We start from the raw sequence: 26,646 nt of genomic DNA, 5'->3' as shown, positions 1-26,646 counted from the left end.
CTATAGAGACAGCATGAGAAGGACCAGTACACAGAGGACACAGGCTGTATATACAGTTCATACCCTATAGTAACATCAGGTATAGACTCAGCACACATATCCTACTGAGTGTAATACACAGGATGTATAATGTATAATCTATAGAGACAGCATGAGAAGGACCAGTACACAGAGTACACAGGCTGTATATACAGTACATACCCCATAGTAACATCAGGTATAGACCCAGCACACAGGTCCTACTGAGTGTAATACACAGGATGTATAATGTATAATCTATAGAGACAGCATGAGAAGGACCAGAACACAGAGTACACAGGCTGTATATACAGTACATACCCCATAGTAACATCAGGTATAGACCCAGCACACAGATCCTACTGAGTGTAATACACAGGATGTATAATGTATAATCTATAGAGACAGCATGAGAAGGACCAGTACACAGAGTACACAGGCTGTATATACAGTACATACCCCATAGTAACATCAGGTATAGACTCAGCACACAGGTCCTACTGAGTGTAATACACAGGATGTATAATGTATAATCTATAGAGACAGCATGAGAAGGACCAGTACACAGAGGGCACAGGCTGTATATACAGTACATACCCCATAGTAACATCAGGTATAGACCCAGCATACTGGTCCTACTGAGTGTAATACACAGGATGTATAATGTATAATCTATAGAGACAGCATGAGAAGGACCAGTACACAGAGTACACAGGCAGTATATACAGTACATACCCCATAGTAACATCAGGTATAGACTCAGCACACAGGTCCTACTGAGTGTAATACACAGGATGTATAATGTATAATCTATAGAGACAGCATGAGAAGGACCAGTACACAGAGTACACAGGCTGTATATACAGTACATACCCCATAGTAACATCAGGTATTGGCCCAGCACACAGATCCTACTGAGTGTAATACACAGGATGTATAATGTATAATCTATAGAGACAGCATGAGAAGGACCAGTATACAGAGGGCACAGGCTGTATATACAGTATATACCCCATAGTAACATCAGGTATAGACCCAGCACACAGGTCCTACTGAGTGTAATACACAGGATGTATAATGTATAATCTATAGAGACAGCATGAGAAGGACCAGTACACAGAGTACACAGGCTGTATATACAGTACATACCCCATAGTAACATCAGGTATAGACCCAGCACACAGGTCCTACTGAGTGTAATACACAGGATGTATAATGTATAATCTATAGAGACAGCATGAGAAGGACCAGTACACAGAGTACACAGGCTGTATATACAGTACATACCCCATAGTAACATCAGGTATAGACCCAGCACACAGGTCCTACTGAGTGTAATACACAGGATGTATATACAGTACATACCCCATAGTAACATCAGGTATAGACCCAGCACACAGATCCTACTGAGTGTAATACACAGGATGTATAATGTATAATCTATAGAGACAGCATGAGAAGGACCAGTACACAGAGGGCACAGGCTGTATATACAGTACATACCCCATAGTAACATCAGGTATAGACCCAGCACACAGGTCCTTCTGAGTGTAATACACAGGATGTATAATGTATAATCTATAGAGACAGCATGAGAAGGACCAGTATACAGAGTACACAGGCTGTATATACAGTACATACCCCATAGTAACATCAGGAGTAGACCCTGCACACAGATCCTACTAAGTGTAATACACAGGATGTATAATGTATAATCTATAGAGACAGCATGAGAAGGACCAGAACACAGAGTACACAGGCTGTATATACAGTACATACCCCATAGTAACATCAGGTATAGACCCAGCACACAGATCCTACTGAGTGTAATACACAGGATGTATAATGTATAATCTATAGAGACAGCATGAGAAGGACCAGTACACAGAGTACACAGGCTGTATATACAGTACATACCCAATAGTAACATCAGGTATAGACCCAGCACACAGATCCTACTGAGTGTAATACACAGGATGTATAATGTATAATCTATAGAGACAGCATGAGAAGGACCAGTACACAGAGGGCACAGGCTGTATATACAGTTCATACCCTATAGTAACATCAGGTATAGACTCAGCACACATATCCTACTGAGTGTAATACACAGGATGTATAATGTATAATCTATAGAGACAGCATGAGAAGGACCAGTACACAGAGTACACAGGCTGTATATACAGTACATACCCCATAGTAACATCAGGTATATAGACCCAGCACACAGGTCCTACTGAGTGTAATACACAGGATGTATAATGTATAATCTATAGAGACAGCATGAGAAGGACCAGAACACAGAGTACACAGGCTGTATATACAATACATACCCCATAGTAACATCAGGTATAGACTCAGCACACAGGTCCTACTGAGTGTAATACACAGGATGTATAATGTATAATCTATAGAGACAGCATGAGAAGGACCAGTACACAGAGGGCACAGGCTGTATATACAGTACATACCCCATAGTAACATCAGGTATAGACCCAGCATACTGGTCCTACTGAGTGTAATACACAGGATGTATAATGTATAATCTATAGAGACAGCATGAGAAGGACCAGTACACAGAGTACACAGGCAGTATATACAGTACATACCCCATAGTAACATCAGGTATAGACTCAGCACACAGGTCCTACTGAGTGTAATACACAGGATGTATAATGTATAATCTATAGAGACAGCATGAGAAGGACCAGTACACAGAGTACACAGGCTGTATATACAGTACATACCCCATAGTAACATCAGGTATTGGCCCAGCACACAGATCCTACTGAGTGTAATACACAGGATGTATAATGTATAATCTATAGAGACAGCATGAGAAGGACCAGTATACAGAGGGCACAGGCTGTATATACAGTATATACCCCATAGTAACATCAGGTATAGACCCAGCACACAGGTCCTACTGAGTGTAATACACAGGATGTATAATGTATAATCTATAGAGACAGCATGAGAAGGACCAGTACACAGAGTACACAGGCTGTATATACAGTACATACCCCATAGTAACATCAGGTATAGACCCAGCACACAGGTCCTACTGAGTGTAATACACAGGATGTATAATGTATAATCTATAGAGACAGCATGAGAAGGACCAGTACACAGAGTACACAGGCTGTATATACAGTACATACCCCATAGTAACATCAGGTATAGACCCAGCACACAGGTCCTACTGAGTGTAATACACAGGATGTATATACAGTACATACCCCATAGTAACATCAGGTATAGACCCAGCACACAGATCCTACTGAGTGTAATACACAGGATGTATAATGTATAATCTATAGAGACAGCATGAGAAGGACCAGTACACAGAGGGCACAGGCTGTATATACAGTACATACCCCATAGTAACATCAGGTATAGACCCAGCACACAGGTCCTTCTGAGTGTAATACACAGGATGTATAATGTATAATCTATAGAGACAGCATGAGAAGGACCAGTATACAGAGTACACAGGCTGTATATACAGTACATACCCCATAGTAACATCAGGAGTAGACCCTGCACACAGATCCTACTAAGTGTAATACACAGGATGTATAATGTATAATCTATAGAGACAGCATGAGAAGGACCAGAACACAGAGTACACAGGCTGTATATACAGTACATACCCCATAGTAACATCAGGTATAGACCCAGCACACAGATCCTACTGAGTGTAATACACAGGATGTATAATGTATAATCTATAGAGACAGCATGAGAAGGACCAGTACACAGAGTACACAGGCTGTATATACAGTACATACCCAATAGTAACATCAGGTATAGACCCAGCACACAGATCCTACTGAGTGTAATACACAGGATGTATAATGTATAATCTATAGAGACAGCATGAGAAGGACCAGTACACAGAGGGCACAGGCTGTATATACAGTTCATACCCTATAGTAACATCAGGTATAGACTCAGCACACATATCCTACTGAGTGTAATACACAGGATGTATAATGTATAATCTATAGAGACAGCATGAGAAGGACCAGTACACAGAGTACACAGGCTGTATATACAGTACATACCCCATAGTAACATCAGGTATATAGACCCAGCACACAGGTCCTACTGAGTGTAATACACAGGATGTATAATGTATAATCTATAGAGACAGCATGAGAAGGACCAGAACACAGAGTACACAGGCTGTATATACAATACATACCCCATAGTAACATCAGGTATAGACCCAGCACACAGGTCCTACTGAGTGTAATACACAGGATGTATAATGTATAATCTATAGAGACAGCATGAGAAGGACCAGAACACATAGTACACAGGCTGTATATACAGTACATACCCCATAGTAACATCAGGTATAGACCCAGCACACAGATCCTACTGAGTGTAATACACAGGATGTATAATGTATAATCTATAGAGACAGCATGAGAAGGACCAGTACACAGAGGGCACAGGCTGTATATACAGTACATACCCCATAGTAACATCAGGTATAGACCCAGCATACAGGTCCTACTGAGTGTAATACACAGGATGTATAATGTATAATCTATAGAGACAGCATGAGAAGGACCAGTACACAGAGTACACAGGCTGTATATACAGTACATACCCCATAGTAACATCAGGTATAGACTCAGCACACAGGTCCTACTGAGTGTAATACACAGGATGTATAATGTATAATCTATAGAGACAGCATGAGAAGGACCAGTACACAGAGTACACAGGCTGTATATACAGTACATACCCCATAGTAACATCAGGTATTGGCCCAGCACACAGGTCGTTCTGAGTGTAATACACAGGATGTATAATGTATAATCTATAGAGACAGCATGAGAAGGACCAGTATACAGAGGGCACAGGCTGTATATACAGTATATACCCCATAGTAACATCAGGTATAGACCCAGCACACAGGTCCTACTGAGTGTAATACACAGGATGTATAATGTATAATCTATAGAGACAGCATGAGAAGGACCAGTACACAGAGTACACAGGCTGTATATACAGTACATACCCCATAGTAACATCAGGTATTGGCCCAGCACACAGGTCCTACTGAGTGTAATACACAGGATGTATAATGTATAATCTATAGAGACAGCATGAGAAGGACCAGTACACAGAGGGCGCAGTCTGTATATACAGTACATACCCCATAGTAACATCAGGTATATAGAACCAGCACACAGGTTCTACTGAGTGTAATACACGGGATGTATAATGTATAATCTATAGAGACAGCATGAGAAGGACCAGTACACAGAGGGCGCAGTCTGTATATACAGTACATACCCCATAGTAACATCAGGTATATAGAACCAGCACACAGGTTCTACTGAGTGTAATACACGGGATGTATAATGTATAATCTATAGAGACAGCATGAGAAGGACCAGTACACAGAGTACACAGGCTGTATATACAGTACATACCCCATAGTAACATCAGGTATAGACCCAGCACACAGGTCCTACTGAGTGTAATACACAGGATGTATAATGTATAACCTATAGAGACAGCATGAGAAGGACCAGTACACAGAGGGCGCAGTCTGTATATACAGTACATACCCCATAGTAACATCAGGTATATAGAACCAGCACACAGGTTCTACTGAGTGTAATACACGGGATGTATAATGTATAATCTATAGAGACAGCATGAGAAGGACCAGTACACAGAGTACACAGGCTGTATATACAGTACATACCCCATAGTAACATCAGGTATAGACCCAGCACACAGGTCCTACTGAGTGTAATACACAGGATGTATAATGTATAATCTATAGTGACAGCATGAGAAGGACTAGTACACAGAGGGCACAGGCTGTATATACAGTACATACCCCATAGTAACATCAGGTATAGACCCAGCACACAGGTCCTACTGAGTGTAATACACAGGATGTATAATGTATAATCTATAGAGACAGCATGAGAAGGACCAGTACACAGAGTACACAGGCTGTATATACAATACATACCCCATAGTAACATCAGGAGTAGACCCAGCACACAGGTCTTACTGAGTGTAATACACGGAATGTATAATGTATAATCTATAGAGACAGCATGAGAAGGACCAGTACACAGAGTACACAGGCTATATATACTGTACATACCCCATAGTAACATCAGGAGTAGACCCAGCACACAGGACATAGTGATACCTTTTCTACTTTAAACAAACTTGTCTTATTGTGACAAAAAAGGGAACTTGTATAATTGACAAATGTGCAGTATCCTGATGACTTTCATTTCCTCTTTTCTCCTTGTGCTCTTGAAAAAACATTCTGTATAATGTAAGTGTCACACTTGCAGTCTGAGCCTTTATCCAGACAGAAAATCTCTAGCTCTCATACACTGAAATCACTTGTGCTGACACATTGTACTTTTCCACTCAGACAAGATTGCATACTGTATGGTCACAATGTGATCACTATAAGGGGGCGAATGATGAGCAAAGAGATTACTTTTAACTTGATGGCAGAAGCTAAGGTGCTTGAATGTGTGATACATATCTGCCAATAATGTGAGTCCCCAGCCAGTACAGCCAGACAGTGGTGTGTCTGTCTTAACAATTGTAATACTTGTTTGCTTCTTTTGTTTAGTGTCATACATACCATACTTGCCGACTATCTGGCTTCTCATTCCGGGAGGGAGCAACCAGATCGGCAGGACAGGGGCATGGCCAGCAAAAGGGGGCGTGGCTGGGCAGGCTGATATTTGCAGGCGTGATGGGGGTGGGGCTACGTGATCACATCATTTTGGCCCTGCCCCCACTGCACAATGCTGATAATAGACATTCTGAAGCTGGGGGCGGGGCCAAAATGACTCAATTCAGGGTGAATCTCGTCACCGCCCCCCCCGCTGCGGGGGTTTAATAGGTAAGTGTGGGGGGGGATCGGCGGCAGCCGGGAAGCTTGCCTGCCTTTCTTGGTGGCCGGGAGCTGCACCCGTTTATCAGGAGGCTCCTGGACAAATCGGGAGGGTAGGCAACCCTAGTACATACTAACAAGCCCCCATGTCCCCTTATAGTAACAGCCATCCAGGGCTCACTACCAGCCTGAGCTTACCAGTATTCATTTTAAACATTCTATAGATGACCTTTTGATGGTGTGAGATGATGTTCTGTTACATTTTAGTTTGAGAAAAGCCCCTGACAAGGTAGTCTTATTAGATTGCATTTGACAAGAGTCTGAACATCTTACAAAATTTAGGCCCTGTTTCAGACCCACTCGCAAGCGGCTGTCCGCTCGCAAGTGGGTCGATGGTCTGCACTGAGCATGCGCACGACGGAGGGAGCTCCGTCGTGCGCATGCGCCAGACGCGACGAGCGAAGGAAAGTCCTTTGCTCGTTGTGTCTGATCAAATGGGGCGTGCTGTCGATGTTGATTGACAGCACGCCCCCTTTGGTGGGCATGCCGGGGGCGTGCCTCTCTGACGGGGGCGTTCCCATGGGAACGCCTCCCGTCAGAAGCCGGCCCACTGACATCACTAGTGATGTCAGTGGGAGTGATTTTGGCTCTGATAGAGCCAAAATCACTCCGGGGCTTGCGGTTGAAAACCTCAACCGCAGGCTCCGGCTCGCAGTTTCGATGGTCTCGATGGTCACGACCATCGCGGCCATCAAACTGCACGCTCGTATAGGCTGTGGGTGGTGACCCACAGCTATACGAGCGTCCAGGAGGACGCTCCATTTTTATGGAGGGCGGCCCTCATTCAGAGCGTGCGCTCTGCTCAGAGCGTACTGCTCTGAATGAGGGCCTTAATCTTCAACCTATGATTGTCATGGATGTCCCTGTGGTACCCCATATACAGTACATTTGTAGATAGTAATAGAGATGGTTACTAAAGGCCCGTTGTTACCTGGCTGCAGCAGGAGATGAGGGTTTAGCTTCTTGCTCTGACAACAACCTTTAGCATTGCCCTTGTGGTTCTTTCCTCCACACCACAACAGAAAGGCAAGGAATCCCCACCAACAAAGTAAATACATACATTTATAAGTGTAACAAATTTACTCTTTACTTGTAGGAAATGGATACTTAAAAAGATATGCACTTTACAGATAAATATACTTTTCAGTACAAATATATATTTGCAATAAATATACTTTTAGCAAAACAGGTACCTTTAGATAAATAGGCCTCTGCACCAAGCACTACATGGAAACTGCAGAGGATTATGAAGTTAGGTTCACTATTATGACTTCAAACCAAAAGGTATTAACATGTTGCAATAAAACAATAATTACAATAACTATGGGCTGCAATAATATGCATAATTATTAGATGCGATATCATCGACTTCTAACCTTATGAACCCTAATTTCCTAAACTAGAATCCAGTTACTGTAAATAACTTCACAGTATTTATTTTATTCCTACAGTCCTAATATTATAGAGATTACTATGAACATAAAGGGGTAAATTTACAAAGATGGGAGTTCTACTGATAAGTGATGTTGCCCATAGCAACCAATCAGATTCCAGGTATTATCTTCTAGAAGGTGCTAGATAAATGAGAAGTAGAATCTGACTGGTTGCTATGGGTAATATCACTTCTTAATAGAACTCCCATCTTAGTAAATGTACCCCAAAATGTCCTGGTGAATGATGTCAGCAATGGTGAACTACAGCCCTATCACGCAGTCTATCCAAATAGTTGTTATCCTCTTACCTCGCAAATCTGGGTACAGAAATACAGTATGAATTCCTTTAATGGATTAATACAAGAGAAACAGAAGTAATTCAAGGTGCTGTCAGATTAAATATATTTAATCACAAAATAGATTAAAAAAATTGTTGTCAATAAACAGAAAAGTAAAATACAATACAGTAAAAAGTAAACAATAGAACACTAGACCATATACCCAATAAAAAATGCTGGATCCAAATTCAAGACATACAGTATGACTATAAAAGTATATAGAAAATACTCTGCATTACAACTGTAGTTCATAATAATTGTATCCAAAGAAATAGCAGCACAGTCATGAATCTGTATCCACCAGCGAGAAATTGTGTCCAATATACTATTTTTCTGTTTTAAAATTGAAACATATTCGCAGGATAATTGTATATTTCACACACAGCTCATTGTATAAACAGGCATAAGGTGCTAAAAAAACCCACTAAATAGATCTATTCAAAGTGCCAAAAAATTAACTCTCCACTAAATAGTAATCGCTGACATACAGGGATAAAAAAACACTTATTTCTATAGTTCATATAAGGTCTCATGTGCCAGATGCCCAAGTGCTTATCTCACAGATAATGGGGGATATTTATTATAGCTGCACTTAACGTGCTGCTATAATGCTTTCTGCTTTACCCCTTTACAGCGGTGAAGCAGGAAGCACTAACGATGAGATGTATTAACATCTCATCGGCCAGAACGGGGGAGTGATAACTCTCCCATCTGGTGCTCCCTGCCTGAGTACACAGAACATCAGGTTAGTGCTGACGCGATGTGTATCAGTCCCGGCCGGCTCCACTGAGCACGCGTGGGATCTCGCAAGTATCGCGAGATCCCGCATACAGCCCTGGAGCCAGCAGCCCCCACAGCAAGGACAACGCTGTACCTGCTGTGGGGATAGGGCATCGCCAGGCTATAGCTATCGATAGTGACAGCTGCAGTGGGTTGAATGGTCAGGCAAAGTGACCGTTCATACATAACCCAGGCTGTCAGCGCTGCTATCTTATAGATAGCAGCGCCAATATTGACAGGGGCGCATATATATAACTGAAATGCTGATTAATTAAAATGTTGTGAATCTATTAAAGAAAAATGGATTAACTAGAACATTTGTAGCCCATAACATATTTACATATTTGGAATATTATGTGCACTGGTGGGACAATAAAAACAGGAAAACATTGCAGCACTGTTAATTATGCAAATATCAATATCAACGTAATTATGGCCAATGCAAATATTGGTTTTATCTCACCCAAGCTGATGACTGCACAATGAGGTATGATCTATTTTGATGCTACTTTAGTCACTTCACTGAGCCCTGGGCACAACATAGACCAGGCTAACTTGCTCCTGTGTCTCTGCAGCACAAGAAGGATCTCTCGTAGCCAGATTCTGTATAACTTACACAAGCAGCCAAGATTCATTCTCTCATACTGTATACCCACTCGGTACCCAGAAAAAATAACAAACACAGCTTATAAGTACACTTCATCCACTCTCAGTGTGTTCACAGCAGGCTCTAAGTACTTACTGTAGCTTCTTGTCACCCACACAGCTCTGGTAAGGACCTTTGTAACACAGATGGGCATCTCCAGAGAATACTGGGCCTGATTCAGAGCCACTCGTAAGCAGCCACTCGTTCGCTCCGAGCAATGTTCGCAAATCTGCGTATGGGTTGTAATGCGCATGCGCCAACCAGTCATTGCGGTCGGAAATCGTGTGCTCGCAAAACAGCGAGTGCCTGCTAATTTGAGTGACAGAATGAGGCGTTTGTGGGTGGTAACAGGGGAAGGTGCTTGAAAACGGGGAGTGGAGATCCAAACGCAGGTGTGCCAAATGGTCAAAACGGGCGTTTAATGGCTGTGCATAATTACAAAGCAGCGTCATCGGCCATGTCACTTGGTTGTTTCTTAGCCTGAACTGCTCGCATGATTGCGGTAGGAAAATGCTACCACAAGAATAGCAAGCAGTTCATACGCCCTTTGATGTACTCGATTAATCTAATAAATACCGGAGATGACGTATGATGCGAGCGGCCAAGGGGCGTGTTTACAAAATAGCGACCGCATGTTTCGGACGCTCGCTCAGACATAGAGGCGTCAACAGACCGCAAAGAGCGAGCGCTCAATTTAAATAGCCAGCCCCTTTTTTCTGAACGAGCGAGCGCAAATAGCGTCCGGCTCTTAATCAGGCCCACTGTCCACTTGTTGCCTCTCTCTCATTCCAGCAGAACCCACTTTAATGGCAACAGCCCATTTGGCTTGCAGTACAGCACAAACATCTCCCCCTCCTCTGATTTGAGATTTTATTCTAAATTCATGCCTTGTTACTGTGAAAGTGTACAACATTCCACCCTTGGCTTCATGGGGAATGTAATCTCACAGGGTGGGCACCATGGCAACCATTATTCACTACTTGCTGTCATGCAGGGTATCTCTACACCCCAGCAATAATCTTAAATTCCCTCACAAAACAAATCTTATAAAAGCTTGTGTAGAATAGATACAGTCTGCAATAGTCTTGGACAAAGCAGCAATAAACTTTAGCATGAAAACTTGCTGTGAACAATGGCCAGAATCATACAGAGAGAACAGCTGGAATGCTCCTCTCTGATCTCCTTATGAGGACTTGGCTCTGGGGCAATGGGCACATTGATTACAAGTCCCTCAGCATAATGGTTGACAGGAAAATCAGGCATTTCACACTCAGAAGACATAAAAAAAAGTGCATTGTCTGGTGCAATACGTCTTGACATTATCAAGTTTACAGGCTTAGTAAGGGGACTTAATTGGGATTAGTAGGCAGACCCTTGGTCAGGGAGTATTTGTTCAGGATACCCAGAGTGCCACACAAATGCTTTACAGAGCACTTCTCCCTGTTGTTTTGGTGGTCAGATTACATCCTGGCACAGTTACTGCCAGTGTCGGACTGGGGCATGGAGGGCCCACCGGGGGAATGCACTGATAGGCGCCCATGCTTAAGAGTTGTGGCCAGCCACCAGAAGGGGTGTGATCAGCCACCACAGATGCTTGGATAACCAATAGGGAAATCTTGGTGTATTTTTTATAGAAAGGAACCAAGCACCCATGTTGATCAGTGGTACTACTCCACCAGGTAACTGACCATCTAATATAGTAACAATGTATAATTTTAGGTCTGGAACCTGACACCTAGAGGAGGGGCTGGGCCCTCAGGCAGTGGGGCCCACCGGGGATTTCCCCTGTATCCCTGTGGACCAGTCCAACCCTGGTTACTGCAAACTTTGTATAATGATAATAAAAGCTAAGGCATACTGGTATCCAGTATGATTGCATTCTAACTTGACACAAACCAGTGCTACTATTTCCTAAGGATGATTGCAGTGGATGTGGTGAAGGAGTGCTAATTTGTCTTTGCAGCACAAGTAACACAATCTTCCTCACAAATTATATTTCAGAAGAATCTGTTTCTTAGATTTGCCTCTATCTTTCAAAATCTAAAAAAGCCTCATTGATCATAATATGACTTTAGCAGAAATGTGAATTTTTGGTCTTGGCACTACAATCTGAGAGATGCGTGAGTGGGTTCCCAGGTCCACATTACATTATACTACCAGTCCTTGCTTGAGAAGTGATTGGTTCCTCTGTCTCAGCAACTCTTTGTCAGACCAACCAACAATTTTTTCAAATTTGGATTGTGGATTGTGATAAATAGGGCCCAAAGACCTGTTCCTCGAAGTGCGTGCAAATAATTTCCATTGTTGTCTCTGTCTAAAAACAAAGACATTAGTGCAAAAAAGTTTCATAGTGTGTTATCCTACCAGTGTTAGTGAAGGTGTGTGCAGTGGTATCCCAAGACAATTCTCACAGAGACCTGTTCCTCCAAATGAGTGCAAACAACTGCCATTATTTTCTGTGTCTAATAAACAAAGACATAAGTGTGTAATCCTTCCAGGGTAAGCGATGATGTGTGGTTTTTTTATGTCCCCCCATAATCTGCGCCCCAACACAATTTTCACAAAGACCTGTTCCTCCAAGTGCGTGAAAACAAATTGCCAGTGTTATCTGTCTCTAAAAAATAAACATTAGTACAAAAAAGTTGCATAGTGTGTTATCCTTCTAGTGTAAGCAATGGTGTGTGCGGTGGTGTCTCCAATCATCTGCACCCCAAACAATTCTCAAAAAGATTAGACAACAATGTATCCTGCCTCAGTTTCTTCTGCAAATGCTGGTGCCAGGGGGGAAAAACTGACCTTTCCCAAGAGACCATCTGGTGATGAGGATGAGTCAACTTAGTGCATAAGAGTGAAACACCATTATGACATCTGATCAGGCTTAAAATAATTGCCCAATGAATGTTGACATCTCGACCATGACTAAATGTGATGACGCAGTAAGCATCAATAGAATGGTAGAGGATTATTTTAATGACAATGTACAAATTTTAAAGACTGGAAGGAAAAAAATGCAATTTGGAGCCTTTAGTACAAACTACTGTAGCTTGGTTTTACTTAAGCTGACCACCCTCCAGGGTGTACTCAGAAAGTGTTAAGCACAGCTGGGAACCTTGTAAGCAATCGGTGTAGGAGGCTACTTCCTAAAAATGTGGAAAAACTGATGTTCATAATAAATCAACAACAAATTCTATGAGGAAGACCTTTGCCACCATTGACAACAAAGTGCAGATACTTCTGAAATGGTGAATTCCAGTGGGGATGAGCTAATATTGTGCAATGATAATTTTGACAACACTGATGGATGTGAGGATTAGGATGATAATGACTTCTTCCAACTGTAGACATTACTAATAACACAACCACCTTAAGCCCATTGGTAGGTTCTCTTTTGGGGGCCCAAATAAACCAAGCACTTTAGCCACAAAAGTGGCAGTCTCTGTCGCTGAAGTGCTTGATTTGTTAAACTGTGCACGTCCTTTTTAATATATATACAGTAAGGGTGAGTGGAAGGTCCCAAAGACAATTCTATTGTGCACTACTTTTCATTATGGTCTTTGACAAGATTGCGTGTATTTGGCAGGGAGTGTACAGTACAATTTGCATGCTTGTTTTGAAACAATGTTTTCCATTTCTCTGATTTATCATTAAATGATTAACACTAATCAAATAATCAATACTTTACCTGCCTTCCACTAAATAGTACTCAAACTCCAATTACCTGTGGTGGCCTCGGCCCTCCAATCTAGTTCTTGATTAATGAAAATATTCTATAGCATTGTATAGTTTATATTATACCATCTGTCTGCCACTGCAGTGCCACTATCTTTTTTACATGTGCTATATTGTTTTTTAGATTGCTGTGTGTTTGTACTGCTGCTTTGTGGCTTAGTTTAGCCAGTCGGCTTGCTGCAGCTTTTATCCAATATGTGTGAAAACTGAAAACAAATGACTGGAATTGACTGGAAATGGATGTTAATGAGTTAAATAATACTGTATTAACAAAAACAGGCGTTCATTACATGATTTTAGCTATTTTTATCAATTTAAAAAAAATCCAAAACCTAAACCTTTCGAGGTGATTTTGGAAAAATCTAAATTAAAACACAGGAGGGAACGCGTGCATCTTTAAACACTACTCATTATTATGTGTGTTTTATTCCTATTGATGCTACAGTATCTCTCTATATAATTGCTACATATTTAACATTATTTTTTGAATCTGACTTTTTATTTTGGTACATGATATTTGTCCAATTTATAACTAACTATTGGGTCATGCTTTTTATATGTATAAAACCTATTAATGTCAATTAAACCTCATTATCTATTTTTTTGTTACATACAGTACATTGGTCCAGTTATATATTTTGGTGAATAATCTTTGAACATTTCCTCTTTTCTTTCAGTTTTCAGAACATTTTTGGATCATTGTGCTGCGCTTTCATAAAGTTACAAAATGGGTCTATTTATGACGCAGTGATAACCTCACTCTATGAATATTGGCCCTCATTCAGAGCCGTACGCTCTGAGCAGAGCGCACGCTCTGAATGAGGGCCGGGCTCCATTTTCATGGAGCGTCCTCCTGGACGCTCGTATAGCTGTGGGTCACCACCCACAGGCTATACGAGCGTGCATTGTGATGGTCGCGATGGTCGAGACCATCGCGACCATCGAATTTGCGAGCCGGAGCCTGCGGTTGAGTTTCTCAACCGCAAGCTCCGGAGTGATTTTGGCTCTATCAGAGCCAAAATCACTCCCACTGACATCACTAGTGATGTCAGTGGGCCGGCTTCTGACGGGAGGCGTTCCCGTGGGAACGCCCCCGTCAGGGAGGCACGCCCCCGGCACGCCCACCAAAGGGGGCGTGCTGTCAATCAACATTGACAGCACGCCCCCTTTGATCGGACACAACGAGCGAAGGACTTTCCTTCGCTCGTCGCGTCTGGCGCATGCGCACGATGGAGCTCCCTCCGTCGTGCGCATGCTCAGTCCATAACATCAACCCACTTGCGAGCGGACAGCCGCTCGCGAGTGGGTCTGAATCAGGCCCATTGTGCGGGAGAAATTAGCTATCACTGCTTCCTCCATTTTAGCAACAGGTATAAAGCAGAACAATCTCTGATTTCTCTTGTGTTCTCTGTATTTCTGCAGCTTACAGCATCCCCATCGCAGCTATGGGCACTGTGTTGTCTGCGCAATTCAACAAGCTTCACTTTCCATCGCTCAGTAAGACAATCTCCCATCTTCTGAGTGACTGTAGGGGTGCAGAGTTTGTACCTTCGTATGTGCCCTCAATGCCCAAGGCACCAGCAACCCCTCCCCTTGGGTCCTTTACCCCTTGTGATGCTGATGTAATCTTCTGTGGAGCAGACAGGGAGGCAGTACCTGCCCATTACAAACATGGCGGAGTGGTAGCCTGCAGCATTACAGATAAGAAGCTGTGCGCTATAGCATCTGCAAGTTAGCTTCTGGCAATTTTTAACTAGTGAAAATATGCTTCTCATTCATGGGCCTATTTATCATAATATATAATCGGGACCTGCAAACATTATGTTTACCCCGAATGTAACATGGGAGGACCTCAGCAGGTATCTCCAATATCTCCAGCTTACCCTCCATTTCTGATGGCAGAATCAGCCCCCAGTTTATATGGGGGCTGCTAGGCTGTTGTATTTACCTGGCCTTGGCATCTTCAGATGGCATAAGTATCTGTATCCTATGGGTTACTTACCACAGAAATTACTGGGAGGGGGTTCCATAGCAGAACATGTGCGGTCAGCAGATCACACACGCGTGGACTCGAAAGAAAAGTGATCACTAATGATCCCTAGATGTGATTTTTAATATATTCATGCAAATCTTTTAATTTGTTATTGCCGCAAATAGCGATCATTAGAAATTACAATTAATAGGTCTAAAAACCGATAATTGAAGAGGGAGATTTATCAAAACTTGAAGAGAGATAAACTGGAGAGAGTTACAGCACCAACCAATCAGCTCCTGTAATTTTTCAAACACAGCCTGTAGCATGGCATTTAGGAGCTGATTGGTTGGTATTTTATCCCTCTCCACTTTAGCGCTCTCCAAGCTTTGATAAATCTCATTTTAGGTGCCTCCTAAATCCTGATCTCCTAAGAACTAAATTGCCACATAGAGGGCCTGATTCAGACCTGGTCGCAAGCGCTTAGCGCTTGCAACCGAGTCGATGGTGGCCCAGAGCGCATGTGCACAACGGAGCCGGCTCTGTCATACTCATGCGCGAGACCCGGCTAGCGACAGGCAATCCGTCGCTCTGGGTCTCGCACCAAAGGGGGCGTGCAGTCGATGTTGAGTGACAGCATGCCCCCTTTGGTGGGCGGGCCGGGGGAGTGGCTGCCCAAATGGAGGCATTCCCATGTGAACAACTACAATTTGGGGCCGGCCCCACTGACATCACAAGTGATGTCAGTGGAGAGATTCCGGCTCTGGTAGAGCCGAAATCTCTCTGGGGCTTGCGGCAGCGAGACCCTACCACAAGGGCTTAGTCGCAAGCCCAATGGTCGCGATGGTCTTGACCATTGCTACCATCTTCCTGGCCGCTCGCTATAGCTGTGGGTGGTCACCCACAGCTATGCGAGCGGCCAGGAGGCCATTCTAAAAAAAATTCAAAACCGGCCCTGATTCAGAGCGAGCGCTCTGTCAGAGCGTCCGGCTCTGAATCAGGGCCAGAGTGCCTAGCGTCCTTCCCCACAGTGTCACCTAGTGCGGGGAGGGATGTTGTGTTGCACTGCTAAGCCGCGTGGTGCCAAAAGGGGTGTGGCCTCTCAGGTAGGGGTGTGGCCTCGTGGGAAAGGAAGTGGTTTCACGGCCAAACCCCCGTGGTCCTGTTATCACTGGAAGCCTGGAGGCAGGAGGGGTGCCGGAGGTGCGTGCAGTGTCGGCTGGCTCCCTCACAGTGTCAGGAGCCGGGTGCTGCACTTAATTATACAGTGCAGCACCCGGCTCCTGTCACTGAGTGGGAGAGTGCACCTTGGTGTCACCCCTTGGCAGGTGACACCCGGGTGCGGCCCGCACCCCCCTTGTGACGCTACTGGATAGCATTATCCCTGATGTTGCTTACTACAGCTAGAATTGCATATACTGTACAACTAACATGTAAAAATATATTTTAAACACATGGCTTGGATCTCAGAAATAAAAATTTTAGTTTTAGTTACCCATGACAACCAATCAGCCCCTAACTGTCATTTTACAGGCTGTGCTAGAAAATGTACTGATTGGTTGCTATGGACAAATTTATCTTTTGACAAGATTTGATAAATCTCCCCCTGAATAACATGAATAATGTAATGTTAATTGTGATTCTCAAAGCTGGCATACTGAGGGGATACAGCTTGTTCTCATGGTAATTAGTCTGAGATCAGCATTTTTTTAAATGTACTTTAAGGAAAAATATCTGAAATGAGAAGCTATTACCTTAGAAATCTGTCAATAAAAGCGATTTGAGAGTATGTCACTGTAATAACGTCATATAACTGACTGTCTTTTCCCAGTAAGATTCTTGCTAAACAACTGAAATAGACTCTTCCTTCCTTATAATATCATTATGAGAAGTGGTGGTTAACCTGATAAAACACATTGCAACGGTAGAAGGTGTTTTGTTCCTGTTATGTCTGTTTGTGAAGTATTTCAAGGTTTTTCCTATTTAAATGTGTCCTCACATAACGCCTGATTCAGAGATAGACGGAATTGCAAAACTACACACAAGCAGCTGAGCAATTCCGTCCATTTAAATGCAAATGATGATGGAGGTGTCACACACCTACTGTACTACCTGCATCTGCGTGATCCCAAGTGCTGAGACCAAGGTCACAGCCTGGGGTCAACCATCGGTGGCGATAGTTGTCCCTTCGGCCAGGCTGAGAGAGCTAAAGCTTCGCACAGCCTGGCCAGGTCCTGGCAGTTTGCGAGGACAGGAAGCAGGTCCGTTTCTAGTGGCGGGCGACCTGTCTGCGACCCTGCTGGCAATAATAACACAAAGCTGGAGCAGCTGCTCCGCAGTGGCAGCTCTCACAGCTCCCGTTGTCTGTATGTCCCATCCCTGCCCATCGCATGACGCGGCTGCATCATGACATAACGTCACGTTGAGCAGCCACGCAGAGGATCCCGGCCAGGTGCCAGCTGAGAGTGGTACTGGGAGACACGGCGTTGCTTGCCAGGCATGGGACTCACTCACTGCCTGCCCACCCACCTCACTGCCTGTCTGCCAGCCCGCCCACCCGTTCATGCCATCCTGCCACCCGCATGCCTGCCCGCACTCTTCAGATCTTCTCAGCCCTAGCAGCCAGCCGATGAGACAGAAGGTAAGTGTAGTTTTATTTTCTTCTGTGGGGAGCAATGTGGTACATTCTGTGGGGAGCAATGTGGTATATTCTGTGGGGGAGCAAGGAATGTGGTATATTCTGTGGGGGTGCAATGTGGTATATTCTGTGTGGAGCAATGTGGTATATTCTGTGGGGAGCAATGTGGTATATTCTGTGGGGAGCAATGTGGTATATTCTGTGGGGGAGCGAGCAATGTGGTATATTCTGTGGGGGTGCAATGTGGTATATTCTGTGGGGAGCAATGTGGTATAATCTGTTGGGGAGCAATGTGGTAAATTCTGTGGGGGAACAATGTGGTATATTCTGTGGGGGAGCAATGAGGTATATTCTGTGGGGGAGCGAGCAATGTGGTATATTCTGTGGGGGAGCGAGCAATGTGTTATATTCACTGGGGGAGCAATGTGGTATATTCACTGGGGGAGCAATGTGGTATATTCTGTGGAGGTGCAATGTGGTATATTCTGTGGGGAGCAATGTGGTATATTCTGTTGGGAGCAATGTGGTATATTCTGTGGGGGAGCAATGTGGTATATTGTGTGGGGGAGCAATGTGGCACATTCGGAGGGGAGCAATGTGGTATATTCTGTGGGTAGCAATGTAGTATATTCTGTGGGGGAGCAATGTAGAATATTCTGTGGGGGAGCAATGTGGTATATTCTGTGGGGGAGCGAGCAATGTGGTATATTCTGTGGGGGAGCAATGTGGTATATTCTGTGGGGGAGCGAGCAATGTGGTATATTCTTTGTGGGAGCAATGTGGCACATTCGAAGTGGAGCAATGTGGTATATTCTGTGGGTAGCAATGTGGTATATTCTGTGGGGAGCAATGTGGTATATTCTGTGGGGAGCAATGTGTTAACTGGGGGAGCAATGTGGTATATTCTGTAGGGGAGCAATGTGGTATATTCTGTGGGGAGCAATTTGGTATATACTGTGGGGAGCAATGTGGTATATTCTTTATGGGAGAAATGTGGTATAATGTGGCTCTGACCAATGGGATCCTGAGTGCCGACATCCCGTACCTTTCTGACATGTGTAAGTTACCTTCATTAGGGTTTCTCAACCTTTCCAAATGTACTTCTGAAATGATACAGATGTTCCCTCATGCACCTAGTATCTATACATCATATGCCGCCCGCCCTCACTGAGACACTCCGAGAGTAGCATTGTACCTTGTACTTCTTTAAATTTTGAGTATGGGCATCGCAGAATCAGTGCAAAGCCTCACACACAGCGTACTAGAGATACGGGCTGCAGCCCTGATTTACACTTGTACACTGTGCCGATGTTTAAAGTCTTTATTGACAGTGTGATTGACAGGCGACTAGCGTTTCAGGGAGGTAACGGAGAAGTAATGGGAAGTGGCAGCAAATAACACAGGCATGTTTTGACCATTTCAGGGGGCACGTCACTTCCTGCTTCTGCGATCCCGTACGCAGGAAACATGGCTCCGGCGTCTCAGTTATGGCAGCCATTCTGAGTGACCACAGACTAACTTAAGGAGTCAATGTTTGCCTGATCTGAAGCCCTGATTCAGAGCCAGATGCTCTGACAGAGCACTCGCTCTGAATCAGGGGCGTCCCTCTTACTTTTTGGAGCGGCCTCCTGGCCGCTCGTATAGCTGTGTATGACCACCCACAGCTATAGCGAGCGACCAGGAAGATGGTCGCGATGGTCAAGACCATTGCAACTATCGGGCTTGCGACGAGACCCTTGCGGTAGGGTCTCATCTGCCGCAAGCCCTGGAGTGCTTTTGGCTCTATCAGATCCAAAAGCACTCCCACTGACATCACTTGTGATTTTAGTGGGGCCGGCCCCAGACGGTAGGCGTTCCCATAGGAACGCCTCCATCTGGGCAGCCACGCCCCCCGGCACGCCCAGCAAAGGGGGCGTGCTGTCACTCAACATCGACAGCATGCCCCCTTTGGTGCGAGACCCATAGCGACGGCTTGGCCGTCGCTATTCGAGGCTCGCGCATGCGCACGACGGAACCGCCTCCGTCATGCGCATGCGCACTTGGCCAACATCAATCCGCTTGCGAGCGCTCAGCTCAGCGCTCGCAAGTGGGTCTGAAAAGCGCCCTGAGTCCGATGCTGCTTATGTGTTCGCAGGTGCAGACGGCTGCGATGGATTAGGCGGGTGTCTCAGTACAAGTCCTTGCCGCTGTCGCAGTAACAGATTTCTGCCCATCCACAGCTGCCAAATCGCAACTGCAGGAGCTTCAGGCCCTGCCATTTTTATCACAGTAATTGGTATAACACACGTAAATCGCGGCAGATGAAGCGCAATAGAACACGGTGAGAGGAAAGCTGCGGCTGCTCACATCGGAGCCCGTTTTGCACATATTGAGACTCAGTCGCACACAGGTGGACAAATGCTGCACAACACAGCGGTCTGAGGACCTGATTCAGCTTCAGACGGAATAGCTACGCTACTCGCAAGCCGCTTAGCTATTCCGTCTGTGCTGACATGTTAATGCAGCAGGAGGCATCACCGCACTGCTGCATTATGCAGTATGTCCAACGCAGCATCAGATGCTCTGGGGAACATCAGCCGGCGAGGGTTTCCCATGGGGTTATGCAGTTGAGAGGAAGAGATCAGGAAATCTCCGTCAGCCAACGGAAATCCTGGCTTCATCCCTCCCCCCAACAGCGGCGACACGCCTCCACTTCAGGGACCGGAGGGCATTGCCGCCCCCTCTCCTCCCACAAATGGCAGCAGACTGTCAATCACTGCCAGTCTGCTGCCAGTCTCTGTGCGGGATCGTAGTCCTGTTCTGCACATGTGCAGTACGTTTCTTACGCCTGTTCAGATTCCCGAACTGCTGAATAAGGCCCTGAGTACACTAGCAAAAAGTTTTGTCATTTCCAATAGTTTTGTGTGTGCATATAGGATGCACATGATCATGGAAGAGCCACTTTTCACAGCCGAGCTGCTCGAGACATATATAGCCGATAGGGGCTATTTGGCTCAACTAGAGTGACATTGTATGAGGACACATCTGTGGTAAATATTCCTCCTGTGGTTTTCTTTGCTTTTCAGCGTTTTTCAGAGTCCTACATGGCATTAAACAGCTGGTGTAGCTTCCATTCATGATTTATGGAAGTTTGTGATTCTTGAATGGCAACACAATGTGTTCTACATGCAATATAGGGGCCTATTCATTATCATGTATGGGCCTGTTGCAAATAAAGACACAGTAGTTTTTTGGCCCTTTCATTATTATAGACACTATGGGGTAAATTTACTAAAGTGAGAGTTTTCAGAAAGGGAGATGTTGCCCATAGCAACCAATCAGATTCTACTTAACATTTAACTAGTAGATTCTAGTCATCTTCATTTCTAAAAATGTACCCCCTATGTGTCCACTCAGTATTCAGCAAACAACGAAAACATATGGGTCTAGTTACTAAGCAGTGTTAGGAGACAGAGTGAAAAGTGATTAGTCTGTGATAAGGTGCCAGCCAATCAGATCCCACCTGTAATCTCACAAGCTGTGTTTGAAAAATGACAGTTGGGAGCTGATTGGCTGGCACCTTATCACAGACTTATCACTTTTCACTCTGTCTCCTAACACTGCTTAGTAACTAGACCCCATAATTTTCAGATGCTTCAGTTCCCAGTGGCCTGCTGCTTCCTACATCCCTCCCCCACCGGCGGCCCTCTCTGTGCGCGTGGTTGAACAGAGTTAATGCACGAGCACTGACACAGTCACCGCTAGTAATTACCGGTACAAGTCTAGGTGACAGGACTAGAGACTGCAACCTACCGGTAGGTAACTACAACATCAGTGCGGGACGCCGCCACTGCCACTTCACGGGACTTTATCATAGACATCATCACTATCCTGGTCCTCTAAGACTGTTACCATAGGTCCAGCAGAGGGGACGTGCAGAAGTAAGGGCCGCACGGAAAGGAGCCCCCTAAAAGGGCTCACCAACTCCCTGACCAGGAAATCACTTAACCCGCCACTCAACCCCAATCTCATTCACGATACCGCCTGGGGAGCACTGTGACTCACCAATAAACAGGTTGGATTCGATCTCAAGTGTCTGGCTTTTCATTACACACCAACAACACCCACACAGTAGACAAACACCAATACACGCCATCTATTGTTACTACATAACCACCCATATTCCGCTTTCCCACCTACCCTCCCCTGTCACCTCCCCCCCCTTTCCCCCCCCACCCCGTTCCTCTCACCCCTCACCCCACCATCATATATACATACATTTCTCCCACAAAACCCCCCCCTCCCCCCCTTTTTTCCTCCCCTTGCAGCATGTATCCACATACAGGAGCGCACGTGTAAACCCCCCTCGTCCAACTTGCAATTAACAGGATCTGGTACTCCTGTTCCACGTGCAGCACCACCATAGCCCCACTTTTCTTGCTTTCCCCCTATCTTGCTCCCTAATCTCCCTTCCTCACACACCTTATAGACATACCCTCTAAGACCTGGAGCGCGGACCACTCTGTTCATTATAGGTGACAGGACTGAATTGCCTTGGTCCTTAAGTAACAGCCACCACCACTCGAGCTGAGTTGGATACTTAATTATCACTAAAGGTGGGTACACACTACACGATATGCTCCCTGAGCGATATCGTGTAGTGTTGTCCCCGGCAGGCTGTGCTCAATGTCGTTCATGACATTGTTCATGACATTGAGCACAGCCGCTGAACGATATCATTAACGGTATCGTTCAGCGCCGGGCTCTCTCCCCCATTCCCTGACATGCAGTAACCTGACGAGATCGTCAGGTTGGCCTGCATGTCAGCCCGATGAACGATAATGACGAACGACCCGCGGGAACGCGCGTCGTCGTTATCGTTCATCTTTTTGGGGTTAAAAATGGACGATAAAGTGGACGACTGAACGATAACGATATCGTTATCATTCAGTCTTCCACTTTATCGCCCAGTGTGTACGCACCTTAAGGAATAGGCTCCATAGTAACTGACGTGAGATTTGCACCTGTATGGAAATCGCATAAGAATTGTTCTTTGTCCTGGAAGAGAGCATAAAAAAATTAACTTCTAGGAGAAGTATATGAAGTTCAAAATAAGGGTGTAGTATATATTCTAGGCATTCACAATGTTGACCTTCATTATGTTAACATGAGAGTGTCGCCATGTTCATAATGTCAACTTCGACTGCTGTTTTGTCGACATTGTTATCTTTTTACTGCAATACTGTCTCTAATCCTAATAGAAACACTGGGCCTGATTCAGAGCTGCTCGTAAGCGGACGCTCGTTCGTTCCGAGCGATGTTTGCCCAACTGCGCATGCATACGGATCGTAATACGCATGTGCGAACCAGTCAGTGCGGCCGAAAATCGTTTGTTCGCTAAATAGCGAATGCCTGCTATTTTGAGTGACAGGAGGAGGCGTATGTGGGTGGTAACAGGGGAAGGTGCTTGAAAACGGGGAGTGGAGATCAGAACGCAGGCGTGCTTAAAGGTCAAAACGGGCATTTTATGGGTGTGCATAATTAATACAGCAGCGTCATTGACCACGTCACTGGGTTATTTTATAGCCAGAACTGCTCGCAAAATTGTGGTAGGAAAAACCAACCACAAGAATAGCGAGCAGTTCATACGCTGGTCGATGTACTCGATTAATCTAATAAATAGCGGACATGACGTAGGATGCAAGTGGCCAGGGGGCGTTTTTTTCAAAATTACGTTCGCATGTTTTGTTCGCTCGTTCAGACCTACAGGCGTGAACAGACCGCAAAGAGCGAACGGTTCATTTGAATAGCCACCCCTATTTTCTGGACGAGCGAGCGCTAATTGCGTCCGGCTCTGAATCAGGCCCCCTATCCCTAACACTAACATTACTGCTAACCCTTATACTAGTCTTAAGCCTAATAGAAATGTTGACATTATGTCAGTTTTGTCATGAATGATGTTGACATTTAAACCATGTCGTCATCATCAATGTTGACCTTCTGCTGATGACGTTGTGAATGTTGGAATCCTGATTGGACACCTCTTGACTGCATTCCCCAAATAGTCTGTACTATAGCACTGTGGTGTTGCAAACACTGAGAATTGAGCATATATTAAACACCCTATCAGTCCTCCTCTTCACCTAGGTCCTCTACTGTACTATAACCAAGTCTTATCCAATAAATGAAGACACAGACAATAAGATTAAATTTCACATTTATTTTGACAAATTATAATTGATTTGTATTCCTTCATGATATTGAAGGTGCATATCCACTACACGAGTGTAGAACGACTGTACGATTACGACATCGTAATCGTTCACCATACTGTGCAGTGGATATTGTGCCCACACTGAATGATATGTCGCTCAGTGTAGACACCCTCATCCCTGAACATGCACAACCTGTCGATATCGGCAGGTTGGCCTGCATGTTCAGGCGATGAGAGCTGCCAACAACCAGGCCCGCCAGGAGCCGTGGCGGGCTCGGGTAACATGGGGCGTGGCCTAATCATGGGAGGCGTGGCCATGCCCCCTTCCCAAAAAAAAATTGCTTAGCAGTGCCGCAAAGCGGCGCTACACGCTGGGGGGGGCACTGTGAGCCCCCTCAGCCCTGCGCGATCAGTGTGATTGCTCCCCCCCCCACAGGCTTAGGAGACTGCTTTGGCTGCTGCTCAGCAGCCACGAGCAGTCTACCACTGCAGCTCAGCACGTGCTGTGTGCTGGGCTGCTGCGAGGGAGGGGGGGTGTGGCGCCAGACCCGGGCCCACCCGCCAGGCCCCTCAGGAAGCCCGGGCCCGGGTAATCTGTACCCGCCCCCCCTCTCGGCACCCCTGCCAACAACGACCAGCGGGAGTGCGCATCGCTGGTTGTTGCCGGCATATACACTGCATGATTAATGACCGATTGAACAATAATGATGTTGCAATCGTTCAATTGTTCATTTTTATTGTGTAGTGGATATGCACCTTTAGACTGATACTTAAAGTTAGTATGGTAGCAGAGATAAGAAAGGAAGACAACATTAATTCATACAACCAAACATTGGTGTTTAACTCTCCATAAATCAATAACACAACTGGACGGTGTTTGTTAATTCCCGGGAGAGACGCTCATATTTGCCATCACATAACATGAGAAGAGCACACCCACTAATAAGTCTAAGCAATTCCAAACAATGCATCAATTCTACCACTGCACCAAGGCACTACTAAGCCGAAGCACCACCACCATACACGATCTACCAAAATCAATAACTCATACCAACTCCTGAAGGCCAAAATATAAATCCTCCATGAATAAAAACTTAAAGAGAAGAGTCCCTGAAGCTGTAGAGCACCTCACTAATTCCTCTAATCCGGCCAGATCATCTGCCAAACATAAGGAGGACAGACCACCATGAGATGCAGCAAAAGCCACCAGCCTAGAAAGTGCATCAGCAATGTAATATCCACCCTATGGACATGCTTAGCCTGAAATTATATATTACACTGCAAGACCAGCCTAGCCATCAAGAGTACTGCTAGCAACAATTAAGTGCTTTGACAACTAAAATCCTGAACAACCCCCAGGTTATCATTCCAGATTACAATACCAGAATTTAATAAACGCTTCCCCCAAAGATCCAATTCTACAATGATCAGAAAAGACTCAAGTAGGTGTAAGTTCCTGGTCAAGCCTTCTTCACCCCATGATTCCAGCCACAGCTCAGCACACCATGAAGCATTCAAGTATGCACCGAAAGCAAAACCACCAGCAGCATTGGTGAAAATATGAAGTTCCAAATTAGCATGTATTGGAGACGGTCATATGAGGATGCCATTAAAACAAAAAAAAAATGGACCAAACGCGACCAAAAGTCAATAAAGTATTCCCCGCGCAAACTAAAACTGAATAAATTGGGATGTAACGGTAAAAGTCAGAAAGCAGACTCAACATCTATCTTGTTCAAAATGGCATTCAGACTATATAAAAGAACTAAGTCCAAATGATTAACACAACACAACTTGACATGAATTGCATCATTAACTGAATGCCCTAAAGGTTAAGATAGATGTTGGATCAGCCTATATTTTCAAGGAGTTTTCTTTTCTTAGGGACCACTCCTATAGGGGACCGCACCAAATCTGCCAAAGGGGATGACATAAAAG

The 26,646-nt window shown here is 44.8% G+C and overlaps 1 protein-coding gene across 1 annotated transcript in view; it reads right to left on the bottom strand.

The window, feature by feature from the left end:
- The window catches only part of LOC148506828 (uncharacterized), a 121,223-nt gene extending 115,012 nt beyond the window's left edge, over positions 1 to 6,211 (bottom strand). The window contains exon 1 of the mRNA XM_088446005.1: positions 6,164 to 6,211. Coding sequence (XP_088302131.1) covers positions 6,164 to 6,203 — 40 coding nt within the window. The 5' untranslated portion in view covers positions 6,204 to 6,211. The remainder of the gene's footprint in view (positions 1 to 6,163) is intronic.
- Positions 6,212 to 26,646: the final 20,435 nt, after the last annotated feature.

This window comes from Taudactylus pleione, unplaced genomic scaffold (genome assembly GCF_031769625.1).
Source record: "Taudactylus pleione unplaced genomic scaffold, aTauple2 ptg000393l, whole genome shotgun sequence".
In the NCBI taxonomy this organism is placed as follows: domain Eukaryota; kingdom Metazoa; phylum Chordata; class Amphibia; order Anura; family Myobatrachidae; genus Taudactylus; species Taudactylus pleione.
The sequence above is the reverse complement of the archived record's forward strand: the minus strand, read 5'-3'. Positions and strand labels throughout refer to the sequence as shown.